The 17,635-nt window shown below is 42.8% G+C and overlaps 1 protein-coding gene across 2 annotated transcripts; it reads left to right on the top strand.

Moving 5' to 3' along the window:
- Positions 1–6: 6 nt before the first annotated feature.
- TTLL2 (tubulin tyrosine ligase like 2) lies at positions 7–12,301 on the top strand. 2 transcript variants are annotated; one of them, XM_019479703.2, is made up of 2 exons: positions 7–214; positions 8,216–12,301. In XM_019479703.2, the coding sequence occupies exon 2, from the start codon at positions 8,233–8,235 to the stop codon at positions 9,913–9,915; it is 1,683 nt and encodes a 560-aa protein (XP_019335248.1). In that variant the 5' UTR covers positions 7–214; positions 8,216–8,232; the 3' UTR covers positions 9,916–12,301. The 2 variants fall into 2 exon arrangements, with proteins under 2 accessions (XP_019335248.1, XP_059570892.1); XM_059714909.1 differs by lacking the exon at positions 7–214 and having other exon boundaries at positions 7,466–12,301.
- The last annotated feature ends 5,334 nt before the right edge of the window (positions 12,302–17,635 follow it).

Genomic DNA, 17,635 nt, shown 5'->3' with positions numbered 1-17,635 from the left:
GAAAACAATCAGGCAGACAGAGCTGCTAAGTAAGTCAACTGGCAAATTCCTCTTTGGAATTTATGAGCATGCAGGAGGCGTTTCCTTATGTCCATATTTGAAAATTCAAGTGCATGGTGAAGCTGGAGCGTGCCAGCAGCTTGCATTGTGTATGGAGGCAATTACCATTCAAAGAATGCACCAGTCTGTGAATGTAAAAGCTCCAGAGGAAGAGGTATGTGCTCACTTTGAAGGGGTATGGAAGCAAATAGGGCCCTGTGTTAAGCACTTGCTTGTAAAAACAGGGACTTCAGATAGAACGAAATCCTCTTGAAAAGGATTCCTTTCCCAGGGGAACGCAGAGCTGATAATGTGACTTTTGGGAACAAAGTATAACAGAATTGTTCTTTGTTTCATACTATACTCACAGAGACGAGGTGACCTGCAATAGGCTGAAGTCAATAGCATTTCCATTGCAAGAGAAAGGGGTGGAGGGTGTAGCAGGGGGGCTGCCAGTCCTTAGTGTTCGCATTTTAAATGACAACATGAGATTACATATTAATGTTTAGCATGCAACTTGTTCACTGTACCATGGGTTATATATTAATTACAGTGTAATCTAACTAGTATTAGATTTGATACCACTAAAGCAAAACCCTTATCACTAAATTGGACCAAATGTCATTCTGGGAGGCCTGCTTTAGTTGAACATAATTTATTGGGCTCAACCCTGCAGTAACTGGCTGAAATCCTATGGTCTCCGATTTATAAAAAAAAAAAGTTAAATTAGATGATGTAGGGATCCCTTCTGACCTTAAAACACACAAACTCTCACCACACATAAATCATGGCATAGTTTTTTTTTGTTTTTCTTTTAAGTAATAGGTATAATTACAATGAGTCTATTTGACATTAAATCTCAAAGTAGACAACTTTATTAAATCATGACAAGAGGGGATATGTAATAGCATACTGCAAGATAATGCAAGCCTCTAAGGTGGGTTCCATCATTATAGAAAGGTTTTCAGTTAATTAGGAAAACAAACTTAAATTTTAACTGCTAAGAACTGTCTTTTCAAAACTGTGCCTGGCTCAGGGAGGTGTGAAAAAGCAGATGAGTACATGAGCACATGCATTTGCCACAAAGAACTGGATTTATACATCTCCTATAGTTGCCATTACAATGAAAGAATTAATATACAGTTGCTTGAAATGGAAATACTTACTGGAGCACAGTTATTTTCTATTTAATGTACTTGAAAATACAGCAGTTTATACCACTTTCTAGGAACTTTGGGCAGTGTTAACTTCTGATTGGCACTACTAAAGTGCAATTTTCTCTGCATTGTGAAACAACAGTAAGTACCTAACTCAGGTACATTCGTGGGACTTTAAATTATATGGGCAACTCGGGCAAATTCACCTGAATGAAAAGATATGTGTACATTTAGTCACATGTATAGAGGAAATAAAGGGGGGCGACATTTGTATTCACTCAATTAGACGGATGCCTAGCCCTGATAATAGTTTTCCTCCAATTGTACTTTGAAGGGCTTCTTTTTACATATGAGACCAATTTGTTTAAAAGCAGGGAAATGTTCTTTATTAGTAACACTCTTCACAACAAGAGAATCAACTTGTTCTATTGATCCTATTTGGGTTTTTTTATCTTCCGGCAAGATAAGAACAGATTTGTTTAATCATTTTATTACCTTTGCACTCCGTATACAGTACTTACTGAAAGAGTGGGATGTTGCTATTTGTAATATCTAGGCTTGCCAAGCACTTTCCAACAAACTTTTCCATGAGTGTCAATGTCACAGGTTTTCAAAGAGCGAACTGCCATTAAAAGCTTTATTGTTTAGGTACAGTCATTACTAAGCAATTTGCGCTCCTTCAGTTAAGATGCTGTGGTGGTGGAGTTTACCATGCTCTGTATTTGTGCAATATAGTGCTTTTCAAAGATGTGTTGCTAGTAGTGCTATTGATTAGTGCATAATATACAAACGTAACTGCAATCTTTAAACTATGACTCAGCCAAACATGGCCACTACAGTTCATTATGTTTTTTTTTATTTAACCTTCCTTGTCTAAGAGGTTGAGCCGGGCTCGACAAAACTAGCAGCACAACCTTTTTTAATTCACTTGCATGTTTTTATGCTTAATAAACATATCAGGAAAAAGGGACATATAGGAGTAGTAGAACTATAGAGAAAATAGAAACAAGGAAAGTAACTAATCATCATGAAATTATGATACTGAACACTGCAACAGAAATGGAGGTGCCATCTCAGCAACATCCCCTACCCTTCTGAGAACTTGAAAGAACAGGAAGACATCACTGCCTGGAAGATGCACACAAAGCTGCTTTCCCCTTTGTAATACTCAAGTAAATCCATTTCCATCACCATGGTACTTAAGTATCCACTCATTGTCCCTCTAAGCATTCCCTCATAGGAGTGCTAAATCCACTAGGGACTCTGTTGCATTATATGGGTGTAAGGGATGTGAGGAGAGGCATACTTGGGCCACGTGAAAGGACACAGTGGGGTGTGGGAAGAACTGGCTCAGTTCGAGCATGAGTTTAGCTCCTTTCCTTTTCTGGTTCAGCTGCCAAGGAACAGAGAAATGGATCAGTCTACTGATTCATATTTTTAACTATATAGTTTTAATAAATTTCAACCCAGTCCTAAGGCCTCAATTGTTTCTGCCACCTCGGGACAGTGGTATTCCTGGTCTCCTTTCAGAAGGGGCCATGTCATTCTTCATGCTTTCTGGACTATGACTGGTCTCCAACCTGTTTTACTAGTACCTCTTTCCCTTTGCTCTCCAGGCCCTTGAGTCCCTGCCCTAAAGTCCTGCCATGAAGCAGGTGTGTGACAGGGTACAGACACATGACACATTTACTCTAGAGCAATTTACCCTGGATTTTGCTCTACCGTAAATTTACTCTGCACTAAGGAGTAGACACTCAATCAGCTCTCCAAAGCTAGCTGCACAAGGATATTAGGCAGCCAGGAAACTGGTCTGCATTTAGAACATAGCTTCTTTGGAGTGAAATTTCACTTATTCATAAGTAACTTTACACTGGAAAACAGCATCCCTGTGGAATAAATGTTGTGCGTCGTGTATCTGCTAGACTTTCCCTCCTGAGTACACGTGGTGTGTGTCCACACCCTCAGAGCATTTATACACATACTTTTTTTCTTGCAATGCACCAGAGATCTGCCACTTCAGCGCAGACTCAATTAATCAAGTCTGCTCTACACACGAGCTGAGGTGAACTGTGCTGCACTCCATGCAATTGTATAAGTGACAACATGCACGTCAGCACGCAGAAAACGGTGGTGGTGCACTTTTGAACTAAAGCACCTCTGAGGTGGTTTATGTCAAAAGTGTGCCACCGCCATTTTCTCAGCACTGATGCACATTTTGCTGCTTATACAACTGTAAGCGTTGCAGCGCCAGGCACTTTTCCAAGCTCCTGGTGCTACAGGACTTACATGTGTAATAATGCCCTCGGATTCTACCAGCCCTAATTTATTGCTTCCATCAAGCCACTTCCTAGGCTGCCCATTATCAGGTTACTCCCTATACCTTCATCTCATAACTCCTCTCCTAAATCCTGTGTGTTTTCTCCCCGTTCCTTTTCCATTGAGATCCGGCTTGGTATTTGGTGACTGGATGGCATCACTGCTATTACTATTCCCAAGATCTCTCTCACTGCTGATTCTGTCAGCTTTCTCTCCTCACTGAGCCTTTTAAATCGGTTCCCTCTTCCCAGCAGGCCTAGCTCCATTCTGATGGTCTGGGGAAAAAAGAAAATCCAGGCTTCTGTGAGACCTGGATCTGAGCTTTTACTAACAAAGACTATTTTGCATTCAAAAGCTGGTCTAACTTTATTCCAACTGCATATTTGTTCCAATAAAAGATATCACCTTAAGAAATCCTTGGTTAGGGACAGAAGTTACACATAAACTGGTTTAAGTGATCAAAACTATAACAGAAGATAAGTTCAGTGCACATAAACCATTTTCAAAATGGCCAAAACTGGTTTTAAATAAATATGGTTGAATGTAGTATCAGACATAATTGACTTGAGGTCTGTCCCAGGAGGACAGCCACCAGGAGATGGGGGATCTCCCCACCCAGCGGTGGGACAGGGAACAGGTCAGCCCACCCTTGCACAAAAAGCCCTGAAACCAGGGCAAACTTACGTCTTACAGGACAAGAGGAGGCGGATGCGCTGTGCTGGCACCAAACAGGTACGTAGTTTGTGAGCAGCTTAAGCCGGCATGGGCAGGTGACGTCATCCCTGGACGCTGCCCAGCCGGGATAAAAGCTGGCATCGAGGGACACGCCAGGGAGGCACTGCAGGAGGTGCACGCCAAGGGTGCTTCCCACATCGGGTGTTCCCAATACTGGCATGAAGCTTGGGACCTGGACCCAGAGCTGGAGCATCAGAGGGGGTCCGCAGCAGGGAAGAGGACGTCGGATGATATTGAGGGATGACAAAGACCATAAAACACGGAGTCCGTGAGTGGGAAGGGGACAGGCCAGGACCCTACCCCATATTATTGCTGAAATCCTTTTTTTGTGTCTGTGGTTATTTCTGTGTTTCTCCCTTTTCTAATGGGGATCAGCCCCAAGAGGCCCTGAGGCAAGGGCAGAGGCATAGTCAGCACTCCAAAGGTAGGAGTGGCTGAAGGACCGTGGCCAATAACCAGACTTAGCCAGAGGTCCATCAGGAGGCCAGGAACAACTCAAGACACCCGGGAACACAGAGGGAAACACAAAACATCATCTCCCTCCCCACGAGAGGGATGGGAAGAGATGACAGTGGAGGGTGAGCCTTGTGAATACCGAGGGCCATCCTAGAGGCTGGCGCATGGATGGGGTATAGGGGAGGCGGAGCCCCATGGATACCCACCAAAGGTTGCAGCCAATCTGAGCGAGCCCACAGAAGGGGAGCCCACCACTGAAGAAATCACCAAAGTCATGGCAGGAGAGTCTCTGGGCTTTCCCCAAGGTGATTGTGGGCTCATTCAGAGGTCGCTGAGATCCATGCAGCAGCCAGCACCTGGCGCATGTGCCAGGGCATCACACAAGCGTATTCTTGAGACCAGGTGGGCACAAGGTCAAAATGGTTTATGGAACCTGTGTCCTAGACCCTTTCCTGGTTTAAGTTAAATCAGTCCCCCAGCATCCCAGCATGCTCTGCAGCCCTGGGCTGGGCTGAGCTGTCTGTTCCAGCCAAGCAGGGTTGGTCCCACCTCTCTCCTCCCTAGCTGGAGCACTATCACTGCTCTGGCTGGCTGAGAAAGGTGTGAGGGTGGGAAACCCTGCTCTGGAGTGCAGCCGAGTCTGCCTCATAGTGAGGCAGCAGCCCTTGCAGGCATCCCCAGCTCCCTACCCCCTAACTGCTCCAGTGGCAGGAGGGGAAGCAGGGGTTTACTCCCTCTATTGCAGGGGGGTGGCACAGGCACTGATAGGCTCTGCTTGTGCACCCAGGGATGTGCACCCAGCACTGCAGAAGCCAGACCACAGTAGCCTGAGGGGAAGTGGGGGTTTAATCCCCCCATTGCAGGCAGCAATGGTGGGGGCACCAACATGGTGCCCTGGGCCATCCCTCTGAGGAACGCCCAGATGGCCATGGGGAGGGGGCAAGGAGGGGGGAAGTGACCTGGCTGGGTGGGGAGGGGAGGGAGCTGGGGCTAGTTATGAAGTCTGACTCAACCCTGTCTCCCACTGTGGCAGCGCAGCCCAGGCTGGGGCAGCCCCAGCTGGCAGCAGTCAGTCCCCACTGCCTCCCACCTCTAGCCCCACATGGGAAGCCATGGTTTGCAGGCAGGTTGCTGCTACAGTGAGGTTCCCCACCCTCATGCCTCTCTCAGTGCTAGCGGCAAAGCGAATTATTGCGGCGGGTAGAGGTGAAACACCCATCACTCACCGCCAGCTCACAGCGGTGCCAGGCACTCAGGGTGGGCTGCTGCAGGCCAGGGGCATAGGCCTCGGCAGAGGGAGGCAATGGATCGCTGCAGCTCAATCTGGCCCGGCCCCACAACCCAAGGGCATAGGCAGCAACTGGTATGTGCCCTGCATTTCTGGAGTCAACCATGAATGTCTATTTACTTGCAAATTGGTTCAATCTAGATTTAGACTGAATCTTAGACTAACCTGCAAAGATTGAATCAATTCAGGCTGCGGCTTTTTGAATGTGTGTCTCTAGCCCTTGTGTCTAGCATACTTTCTGGACCATCATGGCTACAATATCACTTGTACACTAGAGATTATGATAGCAAGATAGGAAACACATTTTAAAAATCACATCCAAAGAAGGATAAATATTTGAAATACTGAAAAATGTAGTGAACTGAAACATTTTTTTTTAACTGGATCTAGTCAAGTGAAACATTTAACTTGGATCATTTAGAAAAATTTCATTTCAACCATTTTTTTATTGTTTTCAACCATTTTTTGACTTTTTTATTTTTTCCTTTTTAAAATACATTTTAGCTTATGTTTCAAAACCAATGTCTTTTGAACTGAAAAACTGAGTTTTGCATTCTAAAAATACATAAAAAGAGAAATATACATAATTTCAGAACTTTAAAAAAATGTAACAAAGAAGGAAATTAATCAATACTGCCAGTTTTCAACAAAATGCTGTAGTTTCAACAAATCACGATGAGTCAGTGAAAAGATATTTTGCCTAAAAATTCCAAGCCATCTCTAACTTCCATCATCCCAGGAAGGAAGGAAGGGGTGAAGAAAGGGAACCCTAGGACATGCAACATGCATCCTGGGTTTCTATGGTGATTTAGAATACATGGAATATACATTCTGGGCTTTTCTTCTATCACTGAGAATTTATAGCCCCAAAGGAAGGATTCTTAATCTGATGAGCTATATCAAGACTTTTCTCTGAAAACAGTATGAGTAGGAAGTTGACCACTGCATAGCAGATATTTACCCCTGGGTCATGTCAGACCCTTCCCACAAGTAAGAGTATGATTAGGAAAAATACATTTTTACTTTTATTTTCAGTATTTCCAGGGTTCAAATTTAAAATTTTTCTTTAGGACATTACAGAGTGTAGGGCAGTAAAAGAAAGCCAATCCTGATGTGGGTAGAGTAGATAAATTAATCCTGACACGGCATTGCCTCAGATTTGCTCTTTGTCTTGATGAAGTGTCTAATCAAGGATCCTGGTTTTCTCTGATTTAAATAAAAAATTCCCAATTTTTGGTTAAAAAAAAGTAACCCCAAATCCACATTTTTTCCATGATTAAAATGAAACACCGTGTGTGTGTGTGTGTGTGTGGTATTTCATTTTAATCACAGGAAAATGTGGATTTGGGGTTAGTTTTTTTTAACTGAAAATAGGGGATTTTTTTAAAATCAGAGAAAACCAGGATCCCTGCTAATCATCATGAGGGGTGTTAGCAGAAGAAAGAACACTGCCATAGAAATAGCAATATCCCTAAGGCAGAGAGTTTCATTGGGATTTCTATACCAAGTTCTTTACATAAGTGTGCCAGCTACTTTGCAGGAAAAAAAAACATTGAGAAAAGTGTACATAACACCCCACAAAGTGGGGAAAGCTTTACTGATGGACGAAAAGTATGAGGCAGACTACTCAGCAGATACTACAGCTCTAGACCACAAGTCAATAAGTGCCTTTCTAGTGACTTAAATGAGTTTTGGATGAAGTCCTAAAATTCCATCTACACTGGGGTTATTCTCAGAGTAGGATTAGCCAATTTAGTGGCAAAAAGTCTCTTCCTTGCTGCAGCTGCGGGGAATTATAGGTTCGATATACCTAGCAGAATGAAGGCCTTATGGTAGAAACTATGACCACTGAACTGAACAATGAAACTATAAAATGATAAAAAGACTCCTGTGAATTACAAAACCTTCAGACTGTTGGGCAAGCCAAACGTTATTAAAGTAGGGCCTCTTTAAAAAAAAAAAGAAGCAAATACAAATGGACATTGAATTGGATAGAGATGGCAATACTTTGTTCTGCCTGAAATCAAGACTCTTGTATACATGGGGCCCACACGGTTGCTCTTCCAACAGTAAATTTAGTTTTTCACTCTAGATTGCATTCACAAGTTGCAAATTAATGTCACAAAGAAGCAGGGATAATTAAGGAGCAGTAAGATGTATGTAATGGCTTCCAGCACAATCCATTTTTATCTGATTGTTAATCCTCCTGATGATTCCTTTTCAGGAAGTAAGGGCTGTACAATGGCAGAGGACCACAACACAAAAGACACCTTGAAACCCCTGGTGTTCCGTCTCCACGACAGCGTTCCTAAAATGGTCCGTGAAGTCTTAATGGAACGTGGCTGGAGTGAATTTGATAAACGACAGCAGGACAAATCAGACTGGAATCTGTACTGGCGGAACACCCCTTTCCATGTGACAGACCACCGTAACATTAAACCCTGGCAGAGGCTCAATCACTATCCAGAAACAGTCAAGATCACAAGGAAAGACTATCTGGCAAGAAACCTTAAACGTATGAAAGGAATTTATGGATCAGCACTGTATGAATTTAGTCCAGTGGCATTCATTATGCCAAACGACTATGTCAAGTTTATAGCAGAATATAGCAAGGAGAGACAATCCCAAGGCAGAAAGTCAAGCTACTGGATTTGCAAACCTGTGAATCTGTCTCGAGGAAGGGGGATACTCATTTTCCAGGACATTAAGGATCTCATATATGATTATGTGGTCATTGTGCAGAAGTATATTAGTAACCCTTTGCTTATTTCTGGGTACAAATGGGATCTCCGCCTGTATGTTTGTGTCACTAGTTTTTGCCCCCTCACCATTTACACTTATGAAGAAGGACTGGTGAGGTTTGCCACAGAAAAGTTTGACCTCAGTTCTCTAGACAATGTATACGCCCATCTGACAAACACCAGTATCAATAAGTTTGGGCCCTCATATAAAAAAGATAAAGTAGGGATTGGCCGTGGTTGCAAATGGACATTCAGCAAATGCCGTTCTTACCTACGCAGCATTGGCGTAGACGACCTACTTTTGTGGCAAAGAATCAACAACATTGTGACACTGACCCTTCTTGCTATCACCCCTTCTGTACCATTGACTCACAATTGCTTTGAGCTCTTTGGGTTTGATATTCTGATAGATGACAAATTCAAACCATGGCTTTTAGAAGTGAACTGCAGCCCAGCCTTACATTTAGACTGCTCCATTGATGCAACAGTGAAAAAAGGACTTCTCCATGATGTCATTGAATTACTAAACTACAAACAAATTGACACCCTGAGACAAAGTAAAGGAGTCAGGACTAAAGCATCCTGTGCTAGTAAGTCACAGGTCTCCTTGAGTATTCACAGTAAAAGTACAACTGATTCTGCCCCACATTTCCTTGCTTCTAGGCAACCACAGACTGAATGCACTGTCGCTTCTCCTGTACAATCTCTCTTGGAAGTTGCAGGAAGATCATTTAGTGAAGAGGCCATAGTGACTAGGAAAGCAGCCAGAGTACATCCAAGGAAAACACTGACCTCTCAGCTCCGGGAGAGGATGAACACGCCAAAAACATCTTTCCCCTCCAGAGCTGCATCTAATAGCAAACCAATACAAGGAACTTTACATCATGTGCCTGTGCCTGTGCCTGGCCAATCCACCCAATGGCTGCCCATTGAGTTATATAAAAACAAATTAAGCATCCCTCCTTATTTTCTCACAGATCAAGACAAGAAGCCCTTTCCTCGAATAGGTGATTTTGTCCTTATATTCCCTTTCAATGATGCTGCACTTCAAGCTTCCAGAAATGGAATAGATGTAAAAGGCATCATACAAGAAATACACAAATTAATGACTGAACAGTTGTCCCGGGGAATACAAAAAGTAAAGGACAGAAAAGATTATTTAACTATTAAAAAATGTCTATAAGCTACAACACAATGAAAGAGTCAGATTATAAACAGTACCAAGGGGTACTGAGATACTAACCTGGTTGTTTAGTTTTAAAAGGACAGGTATGCTCTATACTTATTTCATAAATATGGATATCACAAGACTTTAAACTGTAACTAGTACTATTGCTTATTTAACAATACCCCTAATAAATTATTTTTAAATAAAAGAATTCCTAAATACTTTTAAAAGGTATTCTGACATGAAAATAACACAAAGAGGAAAATATAAAGTTGCATTAATTTTCTTTTAAACGTCAGTCCTTGTCTCTGTCTAATATTTGTTTACGAATTTCTCCCCTGTAATTCAGGGTCCTTTGTTTATGCTGTTTTTCTCCCCTGGAAGGCTTTATAACTTTAAAAAGCTCATCAGTTTACATGCTGAAGCATAGAGTTTAATATCCATGCCTCTTAATTTACAAAGCTGCCAGTATTATAAGGGTGTTGGGTTTTTTTTAATAATCCAAGTCTGGCTCTGCTCAACTGAGCTTTCATAGAATCTTAGAAAAGTAGGGCTGAAAGAGTCCTCCAGAGATCAGAGCTTAACCCCCTGCTATACAAACCATCCTGGAGAAAGCCTTGTCTAACCTGTTACTAAAACTACACAACCACAAGGCATAGCTTCCTAACCTGCCACAGGTAAAGTAGGAAGACAAGTGGTCAGTACCCTGCTGCTACCAGGGATGTTAAAATACTCTGGAGAGATCTGCAGATGCTTCCTCAGCCTGACGAAGGGTGCTTGTGCCGAAAGCTTGCTAAGAAGAATTTTTCCAACTATTTGAGTTGCTCTAATAAAAGATACCGGATTTACCCAAAGAACCTTGTCTGCCCTCAAGAGATCTGGCATTCAGTACATGCTGTGTGAAAGAAATATAATTCCAGTAGAACTGTTCGTTTCCTTGAAACAGATATCTTCAAAAATTCTTATGAAATCTAATTACAAAAAAATCCTCTATGCCAGTGGTTCTCATCCTTTTTAGATTTAAGGCACCCCTTGCTATGCTCAAGGCACAGAAAATATCAGCTCCTAGCTTTCTTATGTTTCTTGCCTATGGAAAAATAACACAGCAATACTTCTGTTGCAAAGAACTCGGAAAGACCACAACAGGTCAAAATATTTTTGTCACTATGGACTCCTATTTGAGATCTCTGGGTTTATCTTTTGAATCAAGTTTGCAAAACCAAGTGCTAATACTGTGCAGCACCTTATAGAATCTTTAAAAGGATCTTATGGCACCCAAGGGTGCCACATACCTGGTTGAGAATCGCTACTTTATGCTGTTCCTAACTGCTTTGCAGACTTTACAAACTCTAAACAAAAGAATCCCCACAAGAGGCTTTGTGAAAAAAATATTTTCATTAGGTTTCTCAAAGCAACAGAGGACTTCAATACTGAAGCTGAGCTGTAAGCTGCCAACACCCTACTCAAACCACTAGATCAAACCTCTCTCTTGCACACAGTCCACTGAATGCCTTCTGGAAATGTATTGTTGTTAAACGGTCACTTCATAGTGTTATGCCATCAGTGTGCTAGCTTACACCTGACTGACGGTATAAAACTTTCTCAGTAAAACTAAGTGGAAAAAATGCTACCACTAAATCAAAACTCTCCATTAATTCAAACCAGAATCATCCCACAGTGCATCTCTACTGCCACCAACTGGCTGTATGGCAGTAACAGTACCTGTATTAACCCACCGTACAGCCTCACATTTGTTCCAAAAGGGAAGACAAATTCCAGCTGCTTTGCGGTTAATCTAATGATAATCTAATTGATAATCTGCAGACAGCAGAGTCATGAGGTTTTCCAACTGTATTTTAATTTCCTTGCAAGATTCTCAAAGTGGTCATCCCGAGTACCTTTCATGACTGGAATCACAGAGGGATGTTTTGGGGACAGCAGTGTTCATGTGTTAGACTGCTTCAGCAAAAGGGTACAATGTAGTCATAATCGTGATCACTATTCATTCTAAGAGCCAAGATAATCTGTGACTGGGAGGGGCCATTGCCATTCAGAGTAGAAGAGCATGCTTCCCTGCTTTTGCAGTACAAAGCCTGAAAAGAGAGAGAAACATGAGGAGCAGTGTGCTTTTCTGTACAAAGAATGATTAAATCAATACTAATATTTTACTGTAGTTTCATTTCCCTTGGAAGGGAACTGACTATTGCAAGTCAAAGTAGCTCCTCTTAATTTTTGTCAGCATCTGCTCCCTTCTGTTTGAGAGCAAGCTGGACTTCAGTTACATAGTTTGATGGTTCCTTTGCTTTTGCACTTTTAAATGTTGTCTGATAATAGTAAATTACTATGTAAGCAATGGTAGTTGTACAGGATAACGCAATGACTATTAAAAGCTTATAACTAATCTCTCCTCATATGGTACCGGTATTCTTTGAATTATACTGCGGGGCAATTGCAAAGAGTTCTGTTACTGCACCTGGTCAGTATGATGTTAGGATCCTGGGGGGAATGTAAGGTGGATTGGGCTGTAGCAGAGAGAGAGAGAGAGAGAGAGAGAGAGAGAATGAGTGTTTGTGTGTTCATGTGTGTGCGCATGCACGCGTGCAGCAGCAAGTTATGATGGCAGAGCAGTTAAAGGATCTTGCTGCATCTCCAGAGGTCTGAATTTGAGGCCTGCTCTAGATTTTTGCTGAAGGTTGCTCCTAGTCAACCCAGTTCTAAATAGGTATCTGTATATGCCACCAGCCACATTGTTCCTTCATGTGCTCTCAGATGCAGAAACCAGTGTGTGCCCCCACTGCCAGGCTATTCAAGAACAGATGCCTTGCTCTCTGACTCTCAGCAGAAATCCCACCCTGGACCTGAGAAACCTCCCTTGAAATTTCTGCCCAAACTGGAACATTCCCATAAAAAGGTGAGACTCATATATTTTAGTTTGGATCAGGGGCTTACCACAGAAATCCATGACACTGGGTGTGTCTACATGATATGCTTTACTGCGCAATAGACTAATCTGTTGTGCAGGAAAGTAACACCCTGTACACATGTGCAGCATTTACTGTGCAGTACATTAGTCTACTGTGGGGTTGCCTACTATCTGTAAATACAGATAAATTAACCATAAACTACTGTGCAGTAGCGCATATGTAGAGTGCTGACCAGGAGCAAGTTGCTCCCAGTCAGCCAAGACAGCAAGGGGCAGGAAAACAGTCCCTTACCATGGGCTGCTGCTTCCCAGCCTGTGCTCTGATGTACCAATCAAGGCAGGGGGCTGGGAAGCAGCAGCTGTGGGAGGGCACATTTTCTCAGCCCCCTGCCCTGATCTACCAATTAGGACACAGGGCTGGGAAGCAGCAGCTGCAGGAGGGCACATTTTCATAGCCCCCATATCCAATCTGCAGATTGGGCATGGGGCTGGAAGGGAGCTGGCCTGGAGGCAGGACAGCTTCCCCTATCCTTGGAGACCAGGGCCTGACTTCAGTGTTCCCTACCAGCCCAGGGCTGGCACGCCTGGGAGCCTGAAAATCCCCCTGAATGGTGTAGAGGGCACAAAGCAGGGCTGGAGTAGCCCTGCACTGAAACTGTTCCCCTTGGGAGCAAATTTGCTCCTGACAGGAGCACATGTAAATGCCCTGCTGAGGAAAGCTTACTTCACAGTATTTTAGTGCATTAATTGCACGTGTAGACATGCCCACTGTGACCTCCAGGGAGGATTACTGCCACATACTCTGCACCTCCATGAACCCATCTCTCAGGGAAGTGGTGGTAGAAAAAGAATCCTACTACATAACCGGTAGGTGGGTTAACTCACTGATTCTTTGCTGTTTGCTCTTTCCTTATGTTTATTTCAGGGTCAGATTCAAGGTGTTCCTTTTGATCTATAAAATTCTTTACTACAACATTCAGACTCTTGTTATTTGCTAAGGCCCCTCTCTTCTCATGTAACACAGCATAAATTGAATTTATTTCACAGACAGCATGCATTACCACCCTCGGCACATTTACAATAAGGACAAGCACAGCAAAATAATGCATCTGGCAACTGGCATTAGTCAACACAAGCAACCCAACAAACCTTCTGAGAAAGCCTGTCTAAGCAGGCTGTAAAATAATATCCTGCAAATCAAATGATTCTCCCTCTGTTCAAGAAGCAGGGTCAGGAATTCCAGGGTAAAGATTTTTTGTTTGTTTGTTTCAAGTGCCAAATCAGTTCCAAAGTCTCTTGGACAAAGCCCAATAGTCAAGTTCTAAGTTTTGACTGAGCAGAGCATAATCGTTCAAGTCTGTGTGGCTCTACTATTGGGCAAGTATCAGTCTGGGGCTTCAGATACTCCCCAAATCTGTGGCAGACATGCTATGTGCAAGCCTAGGGCTCAGGGACCCTGGGGTTCAGATGCTTCCTTATCTCACTTCCTGTTTAGCCAAAAGGCCAGGGAGCAAGCCAGAGGGAAAGCAAGAAAGCTGTCTTCTATTGCCACAAAATTGTGCAGTCGAGTTTCCTGCATTTGGGGAAGACTTGTAAAAGTCAGTGAGCCCAGAGTGCAAGGGACAGGCGTCACCCTAGGAAAACCACTTCTTAGCCCACAAGAGACCTGGCGATCATGGTATTTCCCCTCTACTCTCCACTGGAAATGCCTTGCCCTCACTGCTCTTACATACAAATCTAGGGATTTGTTAGCAAGACAATCCCAGCTAATTTCCCAGTCAGGGTATCACATGAAGAGGAAGGTAGTTGCTCAAGAGAAGGAGCTTTAAAGATGACGGCCAATGCCTCAAACTGCACTGGGAACTGAATATGGGAGAGCAGGTGATTCATTGGTAAGTGAACAGCACTGCTGCTAACAAAGCAAAATGCTGTATTTTGGGGTGGCTGAGCTTTCTAAGTGTTCCTCAAATGTACAATGGAAGCACACCACTTTGTAGCAGAGGTCAGTTTGGGTGTGCAAAGCAACACTGGCAAAAGGAGGACAGGTTTGCACCTTGTAGACTAACTAAATCTAAGATCTACATAGGCATAAAACTTTTGTGAGCTCAAGCTCACTTCACCCTCTGCTCAAAGCAACATTCCCTTGACATAAATGCCAGTGGGCTAGAAGCAGGGCAGTTTTAGTGGAAAACGGTTAGCTCTGGAATTTGCTTCCTCTACCAGGGTGACATAGCATGACTCCAACTAACTTCTTAGGAATTTACCTAAGACAGGAAGAAGGATAGTTTGAACTTTCTATGATGTGTTTTGCAGGAATGAGAGAAATGTTCTCTCTCTCCAATTTTTGATAAATTGCATTAACTGTATGTTACCAGGTGCTATAGGTAGGGCTAAGATGGTCAGTATGGAGGCATTTTATTGATAAAACTATATCTGCAATAACACAGTTTTACGAAGAAAAGGTAGAGGCTCCATAGATAGAAAAGCTGTTTATTAGAGGGGTTGCAAAAACAATGCCCATCCATCTTGCTAATGCGCCTACATAAATCAGCAGTCTCTGTGCTCACACAAAGCTTGGTCTAGCCACACAGAAGCTAAGGGAAGTTTTGTCCACAAATTTCAATGGGAGCAGGAACAGGACCAGACTCATAGTTAAACACAGCCACAAGCCTACCTTGTGCAGGAGCAAGCAGGGTCCAAATCTTTCTGAAGATTATGAGTACAACTTCTTAAAGCCCCCTGGAGGGTAAGTGCGCCCGTCACTGCTTAGAAACCGGCACTTTTAAACAAGACATTTCCATTGTCAACTGTAGATTGTAATAATAAGTGGATCAAAAAAGTGGATTACTGGATAGTAAACCATGGTTTGAGGTAAAACCAACAAGTAAACCTACTTCATGATTCCAAAACATCCATAAAACAATTTGAAAACCTGCTTGTTCACTGAAGAGCAGTAAACTTTTCATAAAAGGGATTTCCTCAAGATTGATGCTTCTCTTTGACAGAACTAACCACTGTGGTTGTGTCCACATAAGCATGGATGTTTGGCTCTCCTGGGACAACTAGCAGCAAGACACATTGTGCCACCACTAGTTGTGCCCAGGGAATGCCTATGCCATGGATCCTCTGGCTCATGGAAGGTTACCCTGGGTGGAGTAGGGGAGGCTGGGGCCAGCACTGTGCTGGTCCCAGCAGCCTTACTGGTGGTCCTGGGGGCCTCATGGGGCTGCAGCAGTGGCAATCCTGCCATTCAGAGCCTGACCGGCAGCTGGAGTGTGGCTCTGGCTGGCCAGGCTCCAGTGTTGAACAGCACACGCTGACCCTGCGTGCACCACTCCACCTTTTTTTGTGCAGGTTTTTTTGACCCCCTGTATATCCGGGGTCAAAAAAACCCTTGTGCTGCTCCTTTGCAACTTGGAAAACACCTGACTGTGTGGTATGTAGCACTGCAGATGTGTCTGTGGCGCCACATATCGCATGGCTACACTCATCCAGACACAGCCCCTGTCTATTTTTCAAGTGAAATTGAATGAGGCTTTTTAGTGGTGGAATATTGCTGTAGGAGTTATGTGAGACAAATCATTTTGCCATGTTTCAGATTTTCTTTAGCAACATGGAAATATCATTCTTTGACAAAGTACTTGAAATAGAATGGTCTCTTAAGGGATATCTTTTTGTGGGGTTTCTTTAATAAGAGATTACCTCTGTAGAGTACACAAATATAAATAGATTACAACTGTAAAAAGCACACTTCTAAACATTTTGTTTTGTACACAGGGATAAAGGAACAAAATACAACTATATCATCACACCCACATTACTTTAAAATGTATTAATCAATGAATGTTTTGAAAGAAGAGTAACTGAATTTATACACACACTGAAGCCTGTGGTCAATATTAATAGGAAGCAACTTGTTGCACGCATTTTGTTCCATTCAAATTGCTGCGTGCTCTGGAGAGTAACTGCAAATTTTTTAAGCTGAGCTGCCAGAAACAAAACAGAAGAACAAGCAATTTCATAGTTTTGCACTTATTTATTTTACACTTGCATGTGAAGAAAAAATAGAGGAGGAAGTCTGTAGAAGCTTGAAGGGCATAAGGAGTTCATTGCCAGAGAGTAAGAGATGACCTGGGCCTCAGAAAATAAATGTTTCATTACTGTAGAAAAATCCAAGATGAGTGACAGACAGGATCCATGGGGAAAGCAGTTGCAGGTAGCATCTGATAAGCGAGTAATCCCTGTGTTCCACTAAGATTCCCCTAGGTATATGGGGCTGTCTCCAGAGCCTTGCAGTTGGATGAAATTTGATGAGGACAAGTGCAAAATCCTCCACTTAGGACACAACAAATCACATGCACAAATACAGAATGGGGAACTAATGGCTATTCTGTGGTACTGCAAAGAAAGAGCCTGGGGGTTACAGTGGACCATAAGTGGAATATGAATCAACAATGCATTCTTGTTGCAAAAAAAAAAAAGTCAACAGCATGTTGGGTTGTATTACCAGGAGTGTCACTTGTAAATCAAGAGAAGTGATTCTTTTGCTTCATTAAGCTCTAGTGATGCCCCACCAAGCATACTGTGTCTAGTATTAGGCCCCACACTTAAATGGACAAATTAGAAAAGGTCCAGGGAAGAGCAATAAAAATTATTAGAGGTCTGAGAAACATGACTTACAAGGAAACACTGAAAGAACTGGGATTATTTAGACTGGAGAATAGAAGATTGGGCATGTCTACACATGCACTTTAATACCTATTTTACTGCCTATTTAAAGGAGCACTTAAAAAGTGCTACTATGCTAATGCA

Source organism: Alligator mississippiensis, chromosome 1, assembly GCF_030867095.1.
Source record: "Alligator mississippiensis isolate rAllMis1 chromosome 1, rAllMis1, whole genome shotgun sequence".
NCBI classification, from domain to species: Eukaryota; Metazoa; Chordata; order Crocodylia; family Alligatoridae; genus Alligator; species Alligator mississippiensis.
This window is presented reverse-complemented; position numbering and strand designations above follow the sequence as displayed.